Source organism: Quercus suber, unplaced genomic scaffold (assembly GCF_002906115.3).
Source record: "Quercus suber isolate HL8 unplaced genomic scaffold, Cork oak 2.0 scaffold_59, whole genome shotgun sequence".
Taxonomy (NCBI): Eukaryota; Viridiplantae; Streptophyta; class Magnoliopsida; order Fagales; family Fagaceae; genus Quercus; species Quercus suber.
The window spans coordinates 1,112,095-1,138,040 of record NW_027069524.1 but is presented as its reverse complement, the minus strand read 5'-3'; the positions used below and the strand labels follow the sequence as shown (position 1 = coordinate 1,138,040).

Sequence of the window (25,946 nt, the reverse complement as noted above, 5' to 3'; positions counted from 1 at the left end):
GACTTCCTAATGCTACCCACCAGTAAAACTTCCTGACACGACCACGCGCAGGCTCCGAATCCACGGACTACTTCTTTCTTGAATTCTTCAATCAGCTACAAGCTCCCCGCTTGCTTTTCTTTTTAAGTTCCAATGGTTGCAACTATAATGATCTTCAAGATGTTGAAATCATCTCTACCTTGAAAACCCTAAGTTTTGTGTAAAGGAAGTCTCCTCAAAGATCTCACACGAGATTCACACAAAACAACAATGTATGAGCAACAAAGCAATATGGACAACCCTCAAAAACGTGGCTAGGGTTTAGTTTATATACCTAGGGTAAAAACACAAAACCCTAAACGTTTAATGAAGTAGGGCTGAGTTGGAAAATCTGCAGAATATTCAACCTGTGCGATTTTCGATCGATCGAGTCTATTCTTCGATCGATCGAGCCAGGCCGAAAGTCCCAAGTACTTCTGCAGCCACTCGATTCCAACTTTACAATATTAAACCAACTTTGAGCAATTCTAAACAAGACTAAATACACTGTTTGGATCATGGTTTGCCAACATTACAAATTAGAGTTCTAAATACAAAAACTCCTAAGACCTTAGAACCTAACAATTGGCTTTGCTAATTAGAAGTAATAAAACATGATTTAAGAAAGAGGTCTTGTGAATTTGGAATAAGAAAAGGGGAGACGGACGACTTACTTAAACAGGATCTATTCTATGGTTCATATGTCCTTGATCTCAAAGAAAAGGGATGGCGGTTGAGACTGTTTATGAGTAATATTTTACATAGATGATGAGATTTGTGACAGTATTGTATCACTACATTATGCGTGCAGGCTGTGTCTCACTTACTAGATTCGTGGGTTTGGAGATTTGTGAACATAATAAACGAGAAGAATTTAGAGGGTAAAACAGCGTTGGACATCTTGGAAGGACAACGAAGACAAGGAGTAGACAACATCGAGATGAGGGTTCTACTAGAGAGTGCTGGAGCTTTAACAGCTTCATCTCTTCCTACTGTTACTTCTTCTTATGCAAATTACCTAAGGCTGCCCGGAATTTGTGAGGCAACAAAAATAATATTTTTTGGAAATCAATGGAGGGAGAGCATGTCAGACGGAAATCGCAATGCGTTGCTGGTGGTTGCTGCACTGCTTGTAACAGTGAGCTATCAAGCGGCAATCACCCCTCCTGGGGGACTTTGGCAAGATGATCTGTTCAAACCCAATACCACAGATGTACTCCGACGTAGCTCAGATGATCTGTACAAATTGAATATCACAGCACCACATAGAGCAGGGTTAGCCATTGCTAAGGACACATTCCGTTTTGCGATGTTCGTGGGTTGTAATTCTGTTATATTTTATTCCTCAATCGCAGTAATGGTTGTCCTCGTTCCACCACGCGAAATCGTTGGCTACATTTTAGCCATGTTCTCTCTATTCCTCATTTTCAGCTATTCTTGTTCAATGGGGACCATAACCCAGACTTCAGACCTGTCCGCAATGTTATATTTTTTTTTTCCTACTATTATCTTCACAGCATTAGTCGTTATAAGCATTGCAGTTCTAGGGTCAGATTATTTACTGCGTCTTATAAGGAAGGAAAAACTAAAAAATATATATAGCCGAGCTTAGAGCTATTGCATCTAGAATGTGTGTCAGTTTGTATTTTTGTTTACTAAGAATTTTCGAGAATAAAATTTAGCTTATATAGGCATGGTTGGAAGTACCCAACGCTTTTTTTTTTTTTTGATGAACAGAGAATTTTATTGACAAACAAAAGAAACGAAGACTAAACAGCATTGCGGACAGGTCTGAATATAAGGTATGTATGTATGTATAATATTATTGCAATAAAGCAGTCTGATTGGATAATCATCGCTTTTTTTTTCTTTTCTTTTTTTTTGAGTTTGCAATGAAATTCCTCACACTCTGTCGCACACCCAAATGGCAAAATCCACTTGCGTTCAAAATTTATCATCTTTCAGCTAATATATAAGTTTTTATAATCCCCATTTTCCTCTAGTTAAGAGTTATTTGCTTTGTAAATTTCACTAGGTAAAACGACTTTTATCAAAACAGAAAACACAGGCCACAAATCTTCACAAAAACTACTAATAATTTCAGTCTACCAATTAAGTCCATTCAAATTCAACTTACAAACATTCTCCAAAAAAAAACAAAAACCAACGTACAATTGCCCATTAAATAAACACCCATGGATGAAATATTAAATAATTTTAGTTCTAGGTGTAGGGTGTGATGACCTCCACCTTAAATGTACACTCTAAAAAGAAAGCAAGATTTGGTTGGTTAGCACAGTGGATTTTGAGTAACCTTAATCAGACCAACTGGGTTTTGGCTAGGGGCTTACCCGTTACAACTCGGTGGACCTTCTTGCTTTCCCTCATCAGGGTTTGATCCCATCAAAAGAGTCAATTACAAAAACACTTCAATTTCGGTTTTTTTTTTTTTTTTGGAATTCAATTCCATGTTAGTTTAAAATACTAGCTAGCTATTCCGGAGTCATATAGGAGAAAATATCAAATTTCGGCCAAAAAATAAAAATTCATTGATAAAATAATTTAGACTAAAATGCAAATTCTATCTTCTAAATCTGACTGAAAATCATTTCAGTCCTCTAATTTTATTTTTGTTCAATTGTGTACTTTAAGTTTCAAATTTAATAGCATTTTTTGATGAAATTGGACAAAATGACTAAATTAAGTAAATTTGAAATTTAGAGGACTCAATTAAATGAAAGTAAAATTAGAGAATTAAAATGAATTTCAGTCAAGCTTATAAAATGCAATTTGCATTTTTACCAATAATCTATCCAAAACAAATAGCTCACATCATCTCTCTCTTTTTTCTAATATTAACCACTATCTTCTAATTTTGTTGTCCAAAAAGTCTTCAATTTTTTTTTTTTTTTTGCTAAGTGTGCCCCTGCATGACAAATTGACAATCCGCCACTACACCCACATGTTCAATTGAGCGCACAATTTGTCTATTCAATTTTTTCTATTGCCATTTAAAATTTAAAAAAAAAAAAAAAAAAAAAAAAAACATGTTGTGATTGTTATATCATCCAAGTACATCAATTTATTATTATTAATGAGCTAATATGTTAGATAGAAATTAGCATATTATGTGAGATATGTGCTAATAAATTTTAAATATTTTTACCAAATTATATGAATTTTAACCAATAAACACACACATATATAAGACATAAATAGAAATAGACAAATAGTTGTATTTTTTTATTATAATATATAAAGTTGGCTGTTAAAGTGGAATTGGTGTAATAACTTACGTTAGTAGATTGTCTTACTTTATTTTATTGTTTTGGGTGATAGCGCATGGTGCCTTTTAAAATGGAATTGGTTTGAAACTTTGAATGGTTAGTTGCTAAAATTTCATAAAATCAGTTCATTGTATTGTGAATTGTAGTGCTGAGCTGTCTACATAGTACGTGTTTTGTCTGTATTTGCCTTTTTTGTTTGTTCAATTATTTGTTTATTTTTTGATCATTCGAATATAATAATCAATGATTTTTGAGATTTAAAAAAAGGTTGTGTTCTCTTTAATAGATAAATTGTATTGTAATGTATTAAGAAGCAATTATTTTGTGCTTGTTTCTTTGTTAGAGTTTCTTAATACTAAATATAATTTGGATTTCACTTCATTCTCCCTCAATCAAACATCTAGCTTAGTCCTTGAATCTAAAATGTCTAAAACACGCCAAAATGACCCGAAATTATTCCTACTTCCTAGGGTGGAACATGGGTGTTATTGTTCTAGTTTGTATACCGGTACGAGATTTTTCGATCATTCCAGCCATAATAGAATGGTAATATAATAGCTATTTTTATAGTTCAACTATTGTTTAACCTTAGTCTCTCTAAAGTTTTTTTTTTTTTTTTTGCTGATTTTTTTTTTCTTTCTTAGATAGTTGTAGGAAACCAAAAGATAGTTGTAATAAATAAGAGAGGAAAAAATGCTCTAGAATTAAATAATTTGGTAAATGGTAAGTAATAAATGTGCAATAATACCATACATTTATTAGAATCTTTTATAGAGATAGGTTCAAGTGTAACTCCATAAAAGTTACACTTTTTATAGACCATCAGAGCCTGATTGGTATGAGGATTTTTGTTTTGTTTTCAAATCAGTATAAAAACAATTTTCAAAAAATTGAACTTGAAACTAGATTTCAGATAATAATTTTTATATTGCAAGTGCTCAAAAAATAAAAGCCCAAGCCCACTTAGATCAGTGATACATTGCCCTTCAAATCAAGCCCAAACAATAGAATTTTTAGAGAGAGTGAGAAACAAGTCCAAGTGCAATACTACACTAAGCCTAAGCCTAAGGCTGAATAGCCCGGAATAACAAATTGAGATGATTTAAACAACAATTGAGGATAATGTCCTCCTTGGGCAAGTCCGAAGATCAACTTCCTATATATAAATTCAATTCAAGTTTTACACAAGGCCGTTCACAGTTCTCTTTCCTGTTCTAATGATCCTTAAAATGTTCACCCCTTTTTTCTGGAGGGTTCCCTTCCTTTTATATCCCTTTTCCTTGCATCCCAGTCCTCCACCTGTATATATCAGGGCATTTCTCAGGATGCTTGTCCCATCGACTTTACTGAAGGCAATAGAAAGAGCTACTAGCTGTGAAGTTATTGTTCAGAGGTCATTTCCACATTAATGTAGTTGATAAGATTGGTGTAGGGCATTGAATGCGGAGGTGGGAGATATATCCTTCAAGAAACTTCCACCCACCACCCTGGCAACCATTGTTGTCTTTTCTCCTCTCCTTGGGTCTTCACAGGATAACAATTGTCCTGATTCTCTTACTCTCCTCGGGTGGGCGGAGTCCTCGAAGCTCGTTCACCATTTTGGGTCTGGATTAGGCAAGTTAATCCTTAGTCTAGTATTCTTCGATCCTCGGACTCCACACATATATTATATGTTTGGCTCTCACTTTTAAGAACAATTTTCAAAATACTAAAATAAAAAATAAAAACAAAAAATTGTTTGGGAGATTTTTAAAAGATATATATTTACAAAAAGTAACATGTAGAATTTAGAGATTACTTTTTGTGAATAATGATAAGGGAATTAAGCTCATCATGTTTTTTTTCTTTTTTAATTAATAAGTTTCAACTTTCAAATTTGAAGTGTGGAAATTTTTTTTGTAATAAAGATAAGCTCCACAAATATATAGGGTCCACTATTTTCAATTTATTTACAAATATGTCATTAAAAACATTTTTTGTATCCTAAAAGAGAAATGATATGTCCACAACATTTTTATAACAAATCTTAAGTGGCAGATTGTTACTCGTTGTTATTGTTGGGGCAAAAAAGTAATTTAGTGTTAGGATTGAATTTGAACCAATAACAACTAACCACCTGTGATTTGTTGTAAAAATGTTGTGGACATAACACTTCTCATCTTGAAAACACTCTCTTAGCCGTTTTCAAAATCCTATTTTAAACCAAGAAAATAGTATACAGTTAACTCATCTGGGAAAATCTCTGATGGATAAATAAGAGATCTGGGGTTTAATCCTTGTCTACACCAAAAACCAATTAATGTCTCGGTCTAATGATAAAAAGTATCATCAGGAGCGGACGTCATAGATTAAAACTCTCTAAAAAAAACTATATTTAAAAAATATTAGTCAAACAATAAATTCAAGTGTGGGACCCACCGTTTTATGGATTGTAAAACAAAAAACTATATTTAAATAAATTTTCCAAAGACGCCTTTAATTTCTATGAGATCTAATACTTAAAAATAGTCAACTGCCACATCAGGAAAATTTAATTAAGGGCATTTTTTCTCTCACCTTATTTATTATAAACTCTTTAAACGTTATTTTTTTTTTTTTGATAGATCTCTTTGAACGTTTAGAGAGAGAATATTATGCAATATTTATTTATTTTGATATATATCATTCAATATTTATTACTAACTTCTTCTCTCTCTTTTTTTGTACAAAACAGAATTTCTACTCTATTCTAATCTAAGTGTACGTGTGTGTGAAACTCCTTCCTAAAAAATTGAACCTTGACCCTTGCCTCCCAACTTCACAAGCATTTATATTTATAAGTGATCATCGCACCAAGAGTGCGTGATGGTAAAAATGCATATGATGTTATTATATGTGTTTGCCGAGAGTCAAACCCGGGTCTATTTCAAAACAGGGGCATTTCCCAAAATAGTTTCAGACATGGGGCATTTCCCTAAATAGTTTCAAACTTAAACCCTGACCCTTGCCCCCAAACTCTCTTTCATTTCTTTTGAAACAAAGGAAAGAGAAGAAAGCAGCCAACCTTCCCCCAAGCCATCCAAAGCTTCCCATCATTGGCAACCTCCATCAAATTGGAAATGGCAACCACCATTCCCTACGGAATCTCTCTAAAAAATATGGACCTACCATGCATGCTCTTACAACAAGGTCGAAACGAAGTTCTTGTCATCTCATCAAATGGCCAAAGAGGTGTTAAAAAACCATGATGTTGAGTGTTGCTCGAAGCCTAAATTACATGCCCAAAAGAAGCTCACTTACAATTTTTTAACCATTGCATTTTCTTCATACAATGATTCATGGAGACAAATGCGTAAACTTTTCATGACTAACCTTTTGGCAAAAATGGGCTTTTGCCCAAAAAATATAGCAAAATGTCTCTATTCTGAAACTAATTAGGGAAATGTCCCTGTTTTGAAATTCGATTTTTCTAAAAATTGAGTTTCAATTTTAAACTTGAGTTTTGGACAATTGAGTTATAGCAAATTAAAAATAAAAATAAAAAATAAAAAATTGGAACTCAAGTTCGTGGAACTCAAGTTCCATGTAAAGTACTCGAGTTCCAGGAACTCGAGTACCATGTGAAGTACTTGAGTCCATGGAACTCGAGTTCCTTAAAAAAATTCAAGTGGAACTCGAGTTCCATGAACTCGAGTACTTCACATGGTACTCGAGTTCCAAAAAAAAAAAAATTCATAAGTCCACGTTCGCTATAACTCGATATTCCAAAAATCAAGTTTTACATTTGGAACTCAATTTTTAGAAAATCAAATTTCAAAATAGGGTATTTTCCTAATTAATTTCAAATATGAAGCATTTTGCTTGAAAATTTGTGAGAAATGGGTAAAAGCCCATTTTGGCCCGGAGCTTTTCACTAGAAATAAGATGCAATCCTCAGTGCACAAGAAAAGTCAATGTCACTCAATTGATTGACTCCATTGCTCAGAATTCGCCAAACTCAATTGATCTCAGTGAGAAAGCACTTACTTTAACATACTCCATTATATATCACATAGCATTCGGTAGAGATTATGAAGAAATGGAGGGAGGTAAGCTTAAAGAGCTCAATGAAGAAGCCATGCAAATATTACATGATTTCGACTGTGGACATTCTTCCATGGCTCGGGGGATTGTGGATGCAATAATGGGACTTCCACGGCGAAGTGAAAAATGTTATCATAGATTTGATTCATTATTCAAAAGGTTGCTTGATGAACATCTTGATCCAGCCAGGCCGAAGTTAGAGCAGAAAGACATTGTTGATGTTATGCTAAAGATTTTAAAGGATGAAAAACTCATTTCATTCCAACAAAAGAAACACATCAAAGCAGTTCTCTTTATAAAGCCATGGTCTTGTTTCCCTCTATTTTTTTAAAGGAATACTATAATCAATTAATATTTAGGATTACGGCCACTTTAAATGTTTTTTAAATTTCCATAATTGCTTTTTTTTTTAAATTTATCGTTCCTACTTACGATAGAATATTATCTTTATATATATAAACTATCCATTCCTATTTGATCTATCGGTAAGAAAATCACTATTTATTATAGTATATAACAAATAAATTTTGACAACTTTGCAATAATGACCTCCTTGTTAAATTTTTTGCTAAAATGCAAATTGTACCCTTAATTGCCTAAAATTCAATTTAGTCCTCGAACTTTACTTTTTGTTCAATTCAATCCACTAACTTCAAGATTATTCAATTTAGATCTTCCTTTAAGTTCTGTCAAGTAATTGGCTAGTTGCTATTAATTATAAATTTTGTCAATTTTTTTAATTAAGAAAATTAATTTAAAAAAAACATATTTTAAGAGAGAGAGAGAGAGAGATCCCTATGCCTACGAACAGGGACAAAACCACATAAAAGCCCAAGCCCCCCTTCTACCCCGGGTTTGAAAAAAAAATCCAATTTATTTTTGGGCTTAATTGAATTTTGGGTTTAAGAAAATATATTGGGCCTCATTACCTCCAAAATCTTGGCACCCCTTCCTTCAAAATCTTGACCCTTGTACCAAAATCTAGCCCAAATAACATCACACACACAAAAAAAAAAAAAAAAAAAAAAAACTAAATATGAGCCCAAACAACCACAAATCATAAGCCCACAAAATTTAATAAAAAATTCACAAAAATCACAAAAATAAATTTAAAAATTTGACACCCACAGCGGACACAAGTCCACACATTAGTCCATTTTATCTTGAGAAAATGACAAAAAAGAAAAAGAAAAAAAAAACCAGTAAAGAAAAGAGAGAAAGCTATGAAGCATGGGTGTTGATTCGGATTCGGGTACGGATGCGGATGTAAGTGTGGGATTCAGCAATTTTTAAAAAAGTAAGATGCAGATACGACGGGATACATTTTTAATAAATTATTAAATATATTTTACATAGTGAATTTAATATTTTTTATATTAAAAAAAAAATCAAATAAAGGGGTAGAGTTTATTATTAAAAACAATTATTTATGATTTGTTTTTAATAAAATCCATATTTTTGGCAATTGTAAACAAAAAACCACCTTCCAAGAAGGCTACTTTACTCCTTTTCCAATTCACAAGTCCACCCACGTAAAACAATTGACTTTCTCACCTACTTAATTTATATTTTTTTTTGTAATAAACCTTATTCTTCTTCCTCACCTCTTCTAAGTTGTAACCATTTCTTTTTGTCTTCTCATCTTCTTCTTCCTTTTCTTTTCTTTTTCTTTCCCTCTCACAAGACCACATGAAGCAGAAGAATGGCGGCCAACGGCCAATTTAGGCGGCCGTATAGGTCGGAATCGAGCCATATCAGTCTATTTCAGTGGCTGTTTTGGCCGAAATTAGACCGTATTGGCCATTTCAGCTCCCATTTCCACTGGAATTGAAGCAAATCGACTAGTTTCGATGCGAATCAGGCCAAAAAAAAAAAAGGCAAATCGACGCATCAGACACCGCATCGGGGTGAGTCCAATGCAGGTGTGATAGCCCTAGAGCTTCACCCATGCTTTCTAGAGAGAGAGTATAAAACAAAGAAAACAAAGAGAGATATAGGAAGAGAACTGACCCATGAAACCAAAAAAATAAAACTCCACATATTTGGTTGGAGGGGGAGGGATGGGGAGTAGAATAAAGTTGAATGGAAATTCAACCTCCATCCAAACTAGCCCTTACTAAACCATCGAGTTTACTCATGTGATGAAAAAAAAAAAAAGGAAGGATACAGTATATTTGATGCCATTTGTTAAGATGGTTAAGTAGATCAAAAGCTGAAATTTAAAAAAGTTACCTAAAGAACAGTATATAAAATATTGTATATAAGCTTTGCACTTTGCTTTTTATAGATATATTTTTGTCTATTTCACTCTTGGACAATGACAACCCAATTTATTAGATAACATAGAATAATGAAGTATGAACCATTAGTCCATTACCAATGCGAATCATTATTGTGTGTGTGTCAGTGGTTTATTACCATTAATTAGCTAAACCCCTTGGAAATTGTAGGGACTCAGTTTGGATTTGACCCTGAGTATGAATGAGTTTTCAGCCCAACAAGCCCAAACAATAAATTTATAGAGAGTGGGTTAAAAGTTTAGGCGCTGGCCGTCGTTCATCAAGCATGAACTCTCTTATAAAAGAAAATACTTAGAGTTTATTTACAACTTGGGGGATGCTACTCGGCCCGTGGCCCAAGAGCCCCTTTTCTTCTCCTTTCCCCCCCCCCCCTCTTTTTACTTTACTTGCTTTTCTTATATAGTCTTCATCTTCCTATCTCCTTATTCCATCTGTTGATCATCCATTTGCCTCTCTTCTGGCCGTCCGTCCCATCAGAGGCCTTATCAGTACTCAAGTGGTTCACTCTGATCAACGTTGCCCTGCTAAGGGGTTATATCCCCATTAATGCGGCCAGGGGGGTTAGGTGAATGCATTAAATGCGAAGGTGACAGCTTACTTTGGGCTTGGTCTTTCCCAAAAATCATCCTTGTCAGGCCGAGGACGAGGAGGTCCTCGGCGTGGATTGGGAAAAGAGGCTTTCCCCAATTTAGCCTTGAATGGTCAGTATTCCTCGGCGTGGGCCTTGGGCCTGCTACACGATGGGCCGAGGCTATCAAGCCCACGGGCCCCACAATAGCCCCTCAAAACCCTGTTGCACGTTCCCTCGGACGGGGAAGAGGGTTTTGATACCTGCGGGCCCTCTAGACGAGTCGCCCCACTTCGGTTCATGTTAATGCTGGCAACTTTTTGACTACCCGATGCGCGTTTTTGGCGTTTCAAGACTTAATGTGTGCCCACATTAAATTTTGGCGGCACCACATTTCCCACTTTCAACGGTATGATGGTAATTGTTCAGTGGGGATCTCCTGCTTTTATGGGCAAGCGGTTACATTTGGGGAACCTAAGGGGGAGTATAAGTACCTGTTTGAACTACCTGGTTTCCTCATTTTCGCGCTTACAATTATTGATGCGTATGATTTGAATCTGGTTCAACTTGCACACTACCTGAAGAGTATCGTCATACTTCTGTAAGTCTTCTTCTTCCAGTGACCCCAAATTTTCCTTGGTCCAGTCCCTTCTTTTCTTCTTCTGGAATTTTTAGTTGTCCTTGGGGGGATGGGTAAGTTTAAGAAGTTGGTTGAGTCCGACGAGATGATGAACAAATTCATCGTGGACTATGGGATACCCAATAATGTGAGTCTAAAGTACTGTGAAGAAGGGGAGTGGTACATTAGGAGGAGAGAGGGTGAAGTCGTGATCCCGATAGTCGCTTTCGTAGAGGGAGGAATGAGAATCCCTATGAGGCCAGTGACTCTCAATTACCTTAGGCATTTCCGCCTGGCTCCTACTCAATGTGCCGTGAATGTATTTAGGATATTAGGGTGTGTAGATACCTTGAATGAGAAAATGGGGCTGAGACTGACTCACCACGATGTGAACTGGTGCTACAACCTTCATCACCTGAGGGGTAAGACGTACAATATGAAGACAAGGGACGATAGGGTTCGTCTCATCCAGTGTCTTCCTGATTCCAATAAGGGGTTGACCTAAGATTTCCTCATAGTGTCGGGAGAGTGGCACAATAGTTTTCATTGCCCAACAGTAGAGGGGGAGCCAGGTAGGGTATCTGAAGTAAAAGACAATCTAGGTTTCAGTATTCTCAAGTTTTATAACTGTATATCCGATTTGGTTGATTAACTATAGGAGTTTCACTTTTCTTTTCGCAGATCCGCACACCTTTGCACGTCATTTCCATCTGGTTAACAAAGCGGATTTGGAAACCGTTCTTAGGTCGGACCTTTTCCTGAACGAAACTGATAACCAGGTTAGAGCTGCTCATCACATCCTCGGATGCGACCCAGCTCAGAAATCATTCCCAGTCCCGAAGCACGTAATTAGAGCTCGTGACCCTCGGCTTACGCAGATTACCGTGGTGGAGGACGGTTTTGCATTTTCCGAGGGGTCTTATATACCTGAAGGCATTCCACTAGCAGGTCCCTCCTCATCCCAACAAGCAACGGTGGCCGAGGAAGGACTATCTAAGAAGGCAAGGGAGGTGGTTGAACTGAGTTCTTCTGAGGACGAATACAGCGTGTTCAACCTAGCTGATCAGTCCGAGGACCCCTCTGGTGATCTAGGAGACCCTCATTTGTCCGAAGCCGATCTCCGATCCCTAAGAGTTGGTACTCAGGCTGAGATGGGTTTAAAAAGACAACCCCAAACCAATCTTCTTGACCTGCTCGAAGGCGGTTCCAAGAAGTGTGTACTGGAAGAGTCGCAGCCCCAGCCCCCAGCACCTCCGCCCCAGATTTTAACTATGCAAACCAGGTCATCCTCTATCCCCACAGTATCAGACCCTCAGACCGAGTCTCATGACCCGAAAAGGAAGAGACTTTCCAAGGGTAAGGAGCCAATGGATGGGAGCAAATCCCATTCCCTGCCCGAGGAGGGTAAATTTCGCAGGCCTCCGAAGCAACTGAAGCTCGGTGGTCAACGGAAAGGTAAGAAGGCCATCCAGCAGTCCGAGGCTCAATCCTGGCTACCTGCAACCATGCTCCATAATCAGCCCCTGATGGATAATGCGTCGATGCGGGAATCTCAAGGAGCCGAGGGGGCTATCGTAGCCGAGGCCCTGGAGAAATCTCTTCTTCTTCCCACTGACATGGCCGAGCTAAGAAATATGAGTGGGTTAGAGGTTGTCCTCGACCTTAAGAAGTATCTAGGCATAGTGGGTCCTTTGGCACCTATTTACTTTATTCAAAGTTTGTCGCTTAGTACCTTCCTTTCTCTTTACGGAGTTACTTGTTTTTATTGGCAGGCTATCCAGGCCCTTTTTAGGTTACGCGAGGAGGTCGATGGCCATAGCAATGCCTTAGCGCAAGAGCGTGACAAGTTCTTGGAGGCTGCCAATACCCTCAAGAGATCTGAGGCCAACCTAAAAAAGGCGACCGAGGATCTGGAAGAGATGACGAAGGCCAGGGATACTGCTGTCTCCGACCTAGCCGTGGCCAGGAAGCAAGCTGAGGATCAAACTAATCGCTTGCAAGACGTTGAGGGTCAACTACAGACTGCCAAAGGGGACATTGTCTTTATGAGGGAAAAGTTGACCGTGGTAATCCATGAGAAAGGTGTTGCCGAGTATGCCAGGGATGAGGTTGTGAGAGCCAAAGACGAGGTGGTATTTGCAAAAATAGACGCTGAGCACTCTGTAGAACAGGCAGAGGAGGAGGCTTTCGCAGATGGGGTGGCTAAGACTGAAGCCACCCTTCGGGCTCAAGTTCCTGCAGTGTGCAGGCATTACTGTTCTCAGACCTGGCATGAAGCCCTCAACCAAGCAGAGGTTGATGCCTCATCTGATCTTAGGAGGGAGGACAGGGTATATTACCCTATTGCCATTCGCAAGGTTGCACCTGCTGCTCCCGAGAAAGGGTCCTCATTACCAGTGGTTGAGAGTCACGATAAGACCGCCGAGGATACATCGTTAACTGACCAACCACCCGAGGAGGTTGAGCCCCAGAGAACGTTGGGGGGAGTTATAACCGAGGGTCAAAAAATACCACAAGACGTGGCAAGGCCTCCGGCGGACCTTTCGAGACCAAACCCTTAGGCCTTGGCTAAAACCTTTTGATTTGCTTGTCGAATTAATTTGCCTACTGAGTTAGGGAGACTAGTATACGACATAGGATAATTTTGTTTATTTTCTCTTTTATCTTCTCTTTTATCTCATTTTGTTTCTTGCCTCAGTAGCGTTGTAAGGAAGTTGTATACTTTCCGTTTGAACTGAATACTTAATACTTTGCTTCCAACTAATGATATTTTCTTTTATTTGTTTTACTATAATATTCTGCTCAATATTCGTATTCTATTCTGGAGTTAGCCTCATGAAACCATCTGTTATCTTTCAAATATAAATCTAAAGACCGTATTATAGCTTGACTCTAGGTAACGCTTGGGTTTTTCTCCAGATAGTTATTTTCTCCATGGGTTCGAGTCCGAGGACCATGCAATATCCTGGTTATGCCTAGTACTTCTATTTTTCTATAAGTATCTAGTTTTCCATAGGTTTGGGTCCAAGGACCATGCAATACCTTGGTTCTGTCTAGTACTTCTATTTTTCTATAAGTATCTAGTTTTCCATAGGTTTGGGTCCGAGGACCATGCAATACCTTGGTTCGGTCTAGTACCTCTATTTTTCTATAAGTATCTAGTTTTCCATAGGTTTGGGTCCGAGGACCATGCAATACCTTGGTTCGGTCTAGTACCTCTATTTTTCTATAAGTATCTAGTTTTCCATAGGTTTTGGTCCGAGGACCATGCAATACCTTGGTTCGGTCTAGTACCTCTATTTTTCTATAAGTATCTAGTTTTCCATAGGTTTTGGTCCGAGGACCATGCAATACCTTGGTTCAGTCTAGTACCTCTATTTTTCTGTAAGTATCTAGTTTCCCCATAGGTTTGAGTCCGAGGACCATGCAATACCTTGGTTCTGTCTAGTACCCAGGTATAATGGTGTGAATAGTTTTACCATAGGCTTGAGTCCGAGGACCATGCAATACCTTGGTTCTGTCTACCACTTCTATTTTTCTGTAAGTATCTAGTTTCCCCATAGGTTTGAGTCCGAGGACCATGCAATACCTTGGTTCTGTCTAGTACCCAGGTATAATGGTGTGAATAGTTTTACCATAGGCTTGGGTCCGAGGACCATGCAATACCTTGGTTCTGTCTACCACTTCTATTTTTCTGTAAGTATCTAGTTTCCCCATAGGTTTGAGTCCGAGGACCATGCAATACCTTGGTTCTGTCTAGTACCCAGGTATAATGGTGTGAATAGTTTTACCATAAGCTTGGGTCCGAGGACCATGCAATACCTTGGTTCTGTCTACCACTTCTATTTTTCTGTAAGTATCTAGTTTCCCCATAGGTTTGAGTCCGAGGACCATGCAATACCTTGGTTCTGTCTAGTACCCAGGTATAATGGTGTGAATAGTTTTACCATAAGCTTGGGTCCGAGGACCATGCAATACCTTGGTTCTGTCTACCACTTCTATTTTTCTGTAAGTATCTAGTTTCCTCATAGGTTTGAGTCCGAGGACCATGCAATACCTTAGTTCTGTCTAGTACCCAGGTATAATGGTGTGAATAGTTTTACCATAGGCTTGGGTCTGAGGACCATGCAATACCTTGGTTCTGTCTACCACTTCTATTTTTCTGTAAGTATCTAGTTTCCCCATAGGTTTGAGTCCGAGGACCATGCAATACCTTGGTTCTGTCTAGTACCCAGGTATAATGGTGTGAATAATTTTACCATAGGCTTGGGTCCGAGGACTATGCAATACCTTGGTTCTGTCTACCACTTTTATTTTTCTGTAAGTAGAGGTTTGTCCTCAGACCGCTTTACTGGAGATGATTCCTCCTTGGGTCGGATTATGATCTTTACACGTGGCGTTGATCTCGCCTCCAGCTCGAGGCCCCATCTTTTTCATTTATGAAGCGCCCATTGTCCGTTCGTGTTCCGCGCTTGACGCTTCGGTGCGCGAAACGCGCCTTCATTAATGTCCTCGTGAATTAACACGAGTCCAACGGTCTATGGCCTCCTTGGAAATTGGTAGCTTCATTATTAGCCCAGCTGATAATTCTCTTTTCGAACTCTACATGAATTAATTCTCACCAACCCCATCCCCTATATAAGGTGAGGAGATGGTTTCTCCACAATCCATGAACTTCCCAACACAAACAGAAAAGACACATCCTTTCAGCTTCCCAAGCCCTTTTAACAACCCCGCCGGAATTGTGACTGGAATTGGCAAGTATGAGGCGGCTCTGGGCGGGTGTGAGGACATCCGTGCCAAGAGCCATTATGGCCGCAGCCCCCACTGGGCTTCCGGTGCGGCAGAATCTAGGCGTAACTCCGATGGCGCCATACAAGGTGGCCCGGAGGGATGTTGTTAGAGTACCTAACGTCTCTCCTCGGAGCGCACCCCCGACGAAGAAGACGTGCGAATTCACCTCATGGGCGGTGCTCGAGTGTTGCCGTCTCCAACGGCCAACACTCGTGAGGATTGGAGAGAATCAAGGGAACATCATGAGGGAAGGTATCCCGGAGCCCCTGCATTTGCTCCTCTCTTTGTTCCAGCTCCGCCGCGCCGATAAGGGAGTTGTCGGTGGCCTGGAAACATGATGGCCCTCCCCCTTCCCTGCCTTTTGTGTCAAGCTCTCCCATTCTCTTTATACCAATAAAGGGACGGCTTGACACTTCCCACCGGCTAGCTTTTTTAGGGCGGCTCCACCTGGGCCTCTGATTGTAGAAATAGCTGGTAGGATTAGCTTGTAAATTTGTTTGTGAAACACATCTGCCTGAGCCTCTGATTGTAATTTGTACTGTTTCTATTTATGAAATAATAATATCAAGATTTCTCTTTTCACTGTCGAATCTTCTATTTTTTTTTTTTTCAACCTACTGTAAAACGACCACTTAGAACAATCGCCTGGTGCGCCGGCCAGCACCCTAATCCTTCCCACAGACGGCGCCAATTGTAGGGACTCAGTTTGGATTTGACCCTGAGTATGAATGGGTTTTCAGCCCAACAAGCCCAAACAATAAATTTATAGAGAGTGGGTTAAAGGTTTAGGCGCTGGTCGTCGTTCATCAAGCATGAACTCTCTTATAAAAGAAAATACTTAGAGTTTATTTACAACTGAGGGGGATGCTCCTCGGCCCGTGGCCGAGGAGCCCCTTTTCTTCTCCTTTCCCCCCCCCCTCTTTTTACTTTACTTGCTTTTCTTATATAGTCTTCATCTTCCTATCTCCTTATTCCATCTGTTGATCATCCATTTGCCTCTCTTCTGGCCGTCCGTCCCCTCAGAGGCCTTATCAGTATTCAAGTGGTTCACTCTGATCAACGTTGCCCTACTAAAGGGTTATATCCCCATTAATGCGGTCAAGGGGGTTAGGTGAATGCATTAAATGCGAGGGTGACAGCTTACTTTGGGCTTGGTCTTTCTCAAAAATCATCCTTGTCAGGCCAAGGACAAGGAGGTCCTCGGCGTGGATTGGGAAAAGAGGTTTTCCCCAATTTAGCCTTGAATGGTCAGTATTCCTCGTCGTGGGCCTTGGGTCTGCTACACGATGGGCCGAGGCTATCAGGCCCACGGGCCCCACAGAAATTATTAACAGGTATTTTTTGGTTTATTCATAATTATTAATATTAATGGAATGAAAAATTAAAAACTACTTGAATTTTTTCATGATTTATGGATTTATGAATTGGAAGAAAGTTAGGGATGGAACAAATTGTGCTTGTTTGTGTCATTTAGGAAAAAAAAAATCTAACTCTTCATAGATCGAGCTTCATAAGTCATTGGAGGATTTGATGGATCAATCTCCACATATAAAAAAAGGTAGTTGAAAATTTTATTTCTAAAAATATTGCAAACAATTGATGTTATTGAATATGATGAAATTCGGTGATATATGGGTTTATTACCATTAATCAAGTGAAAAATAGTATAAACCCAGAATATAATGATAACCAAAATGTACAACGTATGGAATAATAAGTTGGCAACCATGGACATGGAGTAACTCGGGTTGCACTTGCATTGGTATCTTGACCTGGTATGGAGGTCATAGCATTCAGGAGAGCAAGAGAGAGAAGCTTTTTTATAACTTCTTTTTTGAAAAAAAAAAATATATATATATATATATATATATGTATGTATTAGAAGCTTTTTTATAACTTCTTTTTTGAAAAAAAAAAATATATATATATATATATATATATGTATGTATTTTTATTAGCTTTCTGAATTTTTTTAATTAGGAAAAAAATGAAAAATAAATTAATTAAAACTAACAGCTACTACTTGACAAAATTTAACAGAAAACCTGAAATGAATAACTTTGAAAGTCAGAGAACATAATTGAATTAAAGTAAAATTATAACAATTAATTGTATGAAATTTGCATTTTAACCTAAATTTTTCTATTCCCAACACTTTTTTTCTATCCTGTCCTTTGATGTTCAAAAATAAGTGTATACATAAGTTGCATATGCCATGCAAATCTAATTCAGTAATTTGTATTTTTATGCATGTAAATATAGGATATTCTTCTCGGTGGAACAAGCACAACTTATGTTGCTATTGTGTGGGCAATGACAGAGCTTGTTAAAAATTCAAGAGTGATGAAGAAAGTCCAAACAAAAATTAGGAGTAGTGTTAGAAGGAAGCCAAACATCGATGAAAGTGAGTTAGAAAAGCTTGAGCACTTGTAAATGGTGGTGAAGGAAACTCTACGGTTGCACCCTCCAATTGGTTTACTTCCTTGTGAGGCAATGTCACATTTTAAGATAGATGATTATGACATTAACCCAAAAACAAGAATCTTGATTAATGCTTGGGCTATTGGGAGAGATCCAAACAGTTGGAAGAATCCAAAGGAGTTTTATCCTGAGAGGTTTGAGGACAATGTCATCAACTTTATGGGTCACAATTTTGAACTCATACCATTTGGGCCTGGTAGGAGGATGTGTCCTGGAATTACAATGGGATCTACTACTGTCATGGTTACATGGGCGAACCTTTTGTACCGTTTTGATTGGGAAGTGCCAAATGGGATGAAGAGGGAAGATATTAGCTTGGAAGAGAATGTTGGTGTTTCAATTTCTAGGAAGTCACCTCTTTACCTTGTGCCTATTATTTATGATTTTGGAAAATGTGAAAGTTCTAATGTGGGCTGAGTGTAAAAACAAATTGCCAACAGAACTTTGAGTTTGTGTTGGTTTGGATTGAGGAGACACCCAATGGCCTGGAATGTATTCTTGAGCAGGATGTATCTCATTAAGAATTAATTAAATTGGCAATCTTTTCTTTATATATATAAAATCAAAAAAAAAAAAAATTAAATCCAAAGAAACAATATTTTTGACTAATCATCAATTAGAAAAGGTTGAATAATACAATGCAATATATGAATGTGTTCCATTTCTCCCCATAAGAACTTCGTGTGCTGTAAAATAGCTTGCAAACTTGTCTCAAAAAGTGACAACTTCATTCATATTTTAGTAAGATTTTGCAAATTGTCAAGTAACCTCGGAATTGACAATAATTTGAGCATAATTTGGTAGACCTAAGGAATATCTAGTGTGGGTGTAAAATTCTTTTTTATTTTTTTTAGAAGGGGGTGTAAAACTCCATTGTCTTAAATTGTATGTCTATTCACAACAACAAGAAGAAGTCAACAACAAAAACAAAAACAAAAATAAAAACCTGTACCTATGGGTTTTGAATTGCATTTTGTGTAAATGATGCAACATTAGGTTAGTGAATACTTGGATTTTGTGATGGGACTCAGACATCATTCTCAATCATAATATCGCAAAAACTGACTCAAATTGTTATATCCTTAATAATGATCAATATTAGGGTGATGGTTTAGATTTTTTTGTAGCCTACCATTTACATGGAGGAACATAGCACATTTTATTTAGAGTTCATTTAGGCTTGGATGGCCATGTTTATAAACATGTCCTATATAAGCAACAACTTTGCACCTGAACGACTTGACAATAAACAATTTGCACCACCAATTCACCCTAGGTTTGAAATGTTCCGCAGTTATTAAAAAAAAAAAAAAAAAAAAACAGGAGTTAAGGCAATTTTTGCTAAGACATCAGCGATTTGCCTCCCTTAAACATTGAGATGGTCTCCAACAGGAAATTTGGGAAACCAATAGCCTGCAATCATCAAGAAGAGAAGAGATAGGACCATTAGTGTCCTTCACACTATAAACAAAATCTACAACAGCTTTAATATCCAATTCAATTTCAACAGCTGAACTCTAAAGGTTTTTGCAAAGCAATAACTCATTTCTAAGATCCCAGAACTTAGTGAGGAAGTTAGAAGTCAACCCAATATTTGTAGAAAAACCTTGGATCCGGTTACCCACATCATCTCTGATAACCCTGCCACTACAAACCAATCCAAGATAACCCAAGGCAGATTCATCAGTATTAAGCTTGAACCAGCCAACTGAAGGTCTATCCCATTAGTACTTTGAGGAGCCGAAATCCCTTTCATATAGGAACAATGCAGAAACTCTATGTCATTCTCCTCCAAAAAATGTAGCAAGGATTTTTACAGGACTCTAGGATTGGAGCTGACCTGAGACTGTGATATATGGACTATGGAAACCAATTTTTGTTGCCCTGGGGTTTTGAACCTGCATTGCACCATACCATCTTTAATCGGACCAAAATCCCGTACATCATTAACAATAACCGTCAATGGCATTTTCTGCCAAGTAGGTTCCTTTTTTCTTTTCTAAGCAGGCAATAATTAACTCAAGACTTCAACCTGCAATCTCACATATCACCTTATAGGAGGACTGGAGGTGTCAACTTCTATCGCCATTCACTGCATTTTTCTGTTTATTGGTTTTACAGACAAGGTTTTATTTTATAACATTATTATGCAAGTAATGGCCTGCAACTCAGGTGCATTCACATTTTGAAAGAGAGGAATTTTGAGGCTGCTACTTATGGATAATTTGGATGAAGGGAGAGTAGAGTAAAATTGGCCGAAAATTTGTCTAATTTCCGACCAATCCTACTCTACTCTCCCTCCATCCAAATTGGCCATTAAGCATATATATAATAACTACTCCTTTAATATATTGAACTTGAAGTAATTCCATAAGTTGCTTTTGTTCCAAAACTTTTATACTTCCATTTCAACCTTTGTGCCTAAATTGACTTAAAACTCTTTCTTTTAAAATTAAATGGAAGCCTCCTATCCGTTCCAATCCAATCCCTTGTCACATAAATATGATGAACATCTAATTACAATTGAAACGTCAATTGTTTGTCCTTTGCAAAATCTATCACACATTAAAAAGAAAAAACAAGAAGTGATGAAGCTATTGAATATTATCTACAATATCCAAAACCAACGGCCATGACAATATCAATATTCACAAATTCTCAGATAATATTTTTTGCCCACAAATTTTCAAAATCCTATTTTGATCCAAAAATTTAGTAGACTTGTTGATAATTCTCTTAAAAACTCATGGCATAAAAGGCTATGAAGGGTCCTGACAAAAATGACATTATAAATAAATAACACCAGCAATTACCAAAAAATAATCCGTCCCTACCAAATGGATCCCCCAGCTCTTGCCATTCATTCATTTAGTCATGTAAATGCTGTAATAAATAGATAAGAAAATGCAGAAAACAAAATTGGGGTTTTATCTACCACCATCACCACGTGCACCTATGGATCTTATTTATGCAATGAGCTTTCAACCACATCCACATGCCGCCAAACCAAAGAGCAAAATGAAGAACAGAACGTAGAAATTCATATTCCATTCATCATCGCTTGGTTGTAAGAAAATTTTCTTAAGAACATTCGGAAGCAAAATACAAAACTTGCCGCAAAACTGTTCATAGAGTACAAAAATTCATTTTATTAAGACATTTCTTCTCAAGAATATTCGCATGAGAGACTCTCCAGGTTCAAAAGGGTAGTAATATCCTCTGTTTCAATCACACCCTAAAAATAACTAATACAACTTAGAAAATTGTAGATCCCTACTTCAACCGCAATGAAATTATCTGAATAAATTTTACTTTGAGGGTGTGAATCTGTCAAATCAGCAAAAACTACAAGACTGTGAAAAATAACATTATTAAAGCTTCACCAGTACAGAAATCCCCATCCCTGCAGAGAAACTATAAACCAACACTTTTCTCCAGCTTTTGAATCTGGTTGAGGAAAATCCACGTCATCTGCACAAAAAAATAAACATCCAAAAATCAGAAAATACATGAAAAAAAATCCAAGAACAGTGGACAATCGAGGGAAAGTAAATTTTCAGCAAATGGTTCATTAGCGTGCCAGGACCCAAAAAATTAAAACATCTGAGTATAAAACTCAACACCAATATGTAAATGCACACACATAGAGAGAAAAAGAGAGAGAGAGAGTACCATGACATGGGGGGCAATTCTAACACAATATACTGGAAATCCAGTGTAAAATTTAAAAGGTCCTCCACTTTTCAGGGTTTTGAGTGCACAATCTAAAGAGCCAGAGTAAGGAAGCTTCCCCTCAGCATCAGGTTGCATCTTCTGAATCTGGGTTTTGACATAATCAAATGGCAAACTGCAAGCTGCAGCAAAGAACCCTGAAATGGTACTAGCACCTGAGGAGAAAAAAAAATAAGACATTTATCAAAACAAAGACAAGATAAATATTTTCTGGGAATGAAAGCCAATGCCTTTTTTTCATAAATAATAAACGCAAAATACTTGTTGAAATAGAGTTTGAATTGGACTAAATCAAAACTCCTATTTGCACACTCCTTAGTAGAAGACAGAGCAAATGATTTATTCTTTGCATACTTTTTACTACACACACACACACACAGCATCTAGAAGGCTCCTTGGATGCATATACATCTTCGCCTAGGAACCTCAAAAATCATAGGCTGAATACTCATAATACCCAACTGAATTTCACTGTGGTTTTTGCATATTAAGAGGGACCAAAAAAAAAGGCATGGCTCTTGCCTTAGCGCCATTTCCATGGTTTAAGGCGAGCTCTTCACTAAAGGCACCTTCAAAAGTGTTGCCTACCTTTGCTTACTATGTGTGACAGTCCCAAAAAATGAATTTCAATACTACCAATTAAATAAATATTTTATTTATTATTATGTCTTTAGTATTCTAAAAAGTCATGTGACAAGCATGTTACCTTCAATGAAGTTGGATGGTTAGGATTTAATTGTTTTATGTAAGATGAAGGGCTAGGATTCTAGGGTTACTATTTGAATATTTCTAGAGCTCTTTGAGCTTAGAAATTGATATGTGATTGTTCCTTGCTTCAATCCTATTATCTTTTTCTTTGCCTTAAATGGTTGTTGGAATTTCTTCTTAAACCCTTCTCCAACACTAAATCTAAGTTCTCACCACAACAACCCCGCCCCTAACCCCCCCCCCCCTCCCCCCCGCCCCTGCCCTTTCCCCAGCTTTGACAAATTAAATAGCAACAAAACAAGCTTATTCCATTAGTGCCCCCACACCTGCCCTCTAAAAGATCTCCAAGATCTATTCCTACTTGGAAGAGAGGGTGAAATGGAAACAACTTGTCTTTGCTGCATGATAATAATCATCTTTATTAGCCAAAAGGAAAATGGAAAGCCATTTAACAAGCAAATGCAACGCAACATAAGACATGCACCCCCATATATCCAACATGAACTCCCATGGTTACATTTTAACTCAATCGAAAACATAAAATATATGTTCAAACCCAAGCCTTTATATACAAGAGCTCTCTATCAAAGAAGAATGCTAAATTAACGCAAAGAATAAATCTGCTTCAAAAATCTTTTCTAAGGTTAAACAAAACTCCTGCTAACATTTGAACCCCAAATCTTTTACAATGCCGTATATTTACCTCCTGAAGAAAAGGATTTGTTAAAATAAGCAGAGTCCATAATACTATTATAGACTAAATTTCAACTATAAAGCATTCTGCTGCCAAACTCATGCAAAATAGTAATACTGAACTTTTTAACATGAACCAATATCTTCTTGCAAAGAATCTTACCTATCACTGTAGCAGCTTCACCAAAACCAAGATTATCCTTGAAAAGCTCCACACTTTGATCATAAGAGGCAAGCATTCCCATGTTCAGTGCCATTGCTCTCACTACGGTAGGTCCAGCACCTTTCCAGAGTGCCAAAACTCCCTCGTCTTTAACAATACGAGAGAGTGCATGGAAGGCATTTTTGTAATGCCGTTTCTGGGCTTCTGGCAAAGTGGCATCAGCCTGCATACGGATAAGTGCTAGATCTGCTGGACTACCAACAGATGCTCCAATAGCACCAGCAGTAAGCCCACACAAAGCTTTCTGATAAAGAGGTAGCGGCTTTCCATCATTGGCTTCAATTGCTTTGTTCGTCAAAATCCTAAGGAAAATAAAGGCAACCATTTGGATACATGAAAATGGTAATAGTATATAATACAAAGTTTTTTGTTTTATTTTTAAGTATTACATCCACCCACTAGGAGTCTAGGGCTTGAGCCCATGACCTCACCCTCTACCTTGCTCTTGCAAGGGGAGGGGAGGTGTCATTTGAACTTGAGCTCACTGCGAAAATAAATAATTTAGGTGTGATTTCAAAAGCTGAACCCACTTGAAAAGATTTAGATTCACAAAACCAAATGTTCAAAAAAACCAAGTACCCTAAGAATTTTTTATATTTTAACAAGAATTAAGTAATACTTAAGTTGGTAATATGTTTTTTAAGTTAAATAGACAATGCTGCCAAAAACTTACTTGAATGATCCAAGTCGTGCTGTGGTATATGTTGCTTGTCTGAGAAGTCCAGCAGATAGCCCCTGCTCAAAATAATGCAATTAGACCAACTAATGTGCCTTTGTGTGTGCAATGTGTGTGTTCCCAGACGGGGGAGGGAGGGACCAAATATCAAGACACAACACATAGGTACAATTTGAACCAAACAAATGTTACAAATCACAATAACTACGGCCAAATTAAATTACACCATTAAGCATGTAACCCTTCATTAGCCTCTTATTCTGACATTTAAACAAGCACCCTCTACATAAATTCATACACCAAACTAATCAACGGGCAACTACTTAACACAATCCAAACCTTATAGCTCATTTGAAAATAATGAGGATATCACCCTAATGTACACACTATAGATAAACTTAAACCCTCAACTAAATCATTGTAAAGATCCATTTTTTAATACAGATCTTGAATAACAAAAACCAAGTTCGATACTTGAAAACACATACATGTCTTTATAGCTGAGATAAACAAATCATATTGTATAAAAATCCAAAGTTTTTATTATTTTGTAGAACCAAACCTTGTAAAAGGCACCAAAGCCCTCCTCCTTAAGCATGTTCCTCGCTACCGAGCCTGCTGATCCCTGACCCAATTGAATCCTCACCTATACCAATCCAAGAACGAGAAACAATAACAAACCCATCATAAATTAATACCCATTAACCATACTACACAATTGAGCAAATCAAAAAAAAAAAAAAAATGCCTTTAAATCACAGATCTAAAACCTATCAGAGAAAACAAATATGCAGCACAAAAAGATCAAAATTTTTTTGAAGGGTGTCAATGAAAACAGAGAAACAGAAACATGGGTATTGATCTAAACATGAAAAGAACTCACCTTGATCATATCGATGGGTTGGATGACACAGGTGGCGAGCATACCAGAAGTTCCACCATTAACAAAAGGCTTCACTGTTGGCCACACACCAATGGACTTCGCTTTCTTCTCATCACCCATTCTTGGACTTGAAAGAATGAGTGGTTTGGGAGCTCAAAAGGGAGAGAGAGAGAGCAAGAGAAGAAAGGTGGTTTTTTTCTTTTTTCAGAGAGTATGGGAGAGAAAGAGGAGGCAATATATTGCTATATAGAAAGAAAGGAAAACCCTCTCTCTCTCTCGCTCACACACTGTTTCTTTCTCTCCCCCAAGTGTGAAGGAAAATTAGTGTACTTTAATTTTTGTTAGTTGTATTTTTTTGGAGTGAGTAATGTATGTTAATTGTTTGACCCTTGATTTCTGGTGAATTACAATCTTACCACCACAGCACCACTTTAGATTGACTTGATGGTTATAAAAGTTCTTGATGAACTCATGGTTACAAAATTTATAACTTGCGACTTGTTATGAGTACAGAGTAGTGCAGCTGACTTTGTTAGAGCATTCACAGCAGTGAAGGCAAAATTATAGCTATTTAGCTACATAAAAAGTCACTTTATCTATTTTACCTACACACACGCTGCAGCAGTGGATCTATTTTAGCTTCCAACACAATAAAATAATATTCACATCACAATAAAATAATATAACCAATACAATAAAATAATATATCCTCCCACCAAAAAAACAACCACACCACCAACCACAGCCATTCTACCATCAGCCACAACCACAGCTACAGTCACAGCCACAACAACCACCACCACCACCAGTCCATAGTAGGGAAAAAAAAAAACCCAAAGCACCACAAAACACGACACAACCACCACCAACACAACACCACAAAAAAAAAAACCCACTCCACC

The 25,946-nt window shown here is 37.6% G+C and overlaps 3 protein-coding genes across 3 annotated transcripts in view; 2 read left to right on the top strand and 1 right to left on the bottom strand.

Annotated features, from left to right (window-relative positions):
• Window positions 1–18,081, top strand: part of LOC112004737 (ankyrin repeat-containing protein BDA1) — a 19,633-nt gene extending 1,552 nt beyond the window's left edge. The window contains exons 2-3 of the mRNA XM_024036970.2: window positions 830–1,372; window positions 17,911–18,081. Coding sequence (XP_023892738.2) covers window positions 830–1,372; window positions 17,911–18,081 — 714 coding nt within the window. The remainder of the gene's footprint in view (window positions 1–829; window positions 1,373–17,910) is intronic.
• Window positions 18,082–18,546, top strand: LOC112004739 (cytochrome P450 71B9-like). The gene has a single exon (XM_024036971.1). The coding sequence runs from the start codon at window positions 18,082–18,084 to the stop codon at window positions 18,544–18,546; it is 465 nt and encodes a 154-aa protein (XP_023892739.1).
• A 2,712-nt stretch (window positions 18,547–21,258) lies between these two features.
• LOC112004740 (mitochondrial dicarboxylate/tricarboxylate transporter DTC) lies at window positions 21,259–25,371 on the bottom strand. Its single transcript, XM_024036972.2, has 6 exons — window positions 25,045–25,371; window positions 24,724–24,807; window positions 24,159–24,220; window positions 23,426–23,787; window positions 21,802–22,016; window positions 21,259–21,600 (listed from the first exon to the last, which is right to left on the bottom strand). The coding sequence occupies exons 1-6, from the start codon at window positions 25,162–25,164 to the stop codon at window positions 21,544–21,546; spliced, it is 900 nt and encodes a 299-aa protein (XP_023892740.1). The 5' UTR covers window positions 25,165–25,371; the 3' UTR covers window positions 21,259–21,543.
• Window positions 25,372–25,946: the final 575 nt, after the last annotated feature.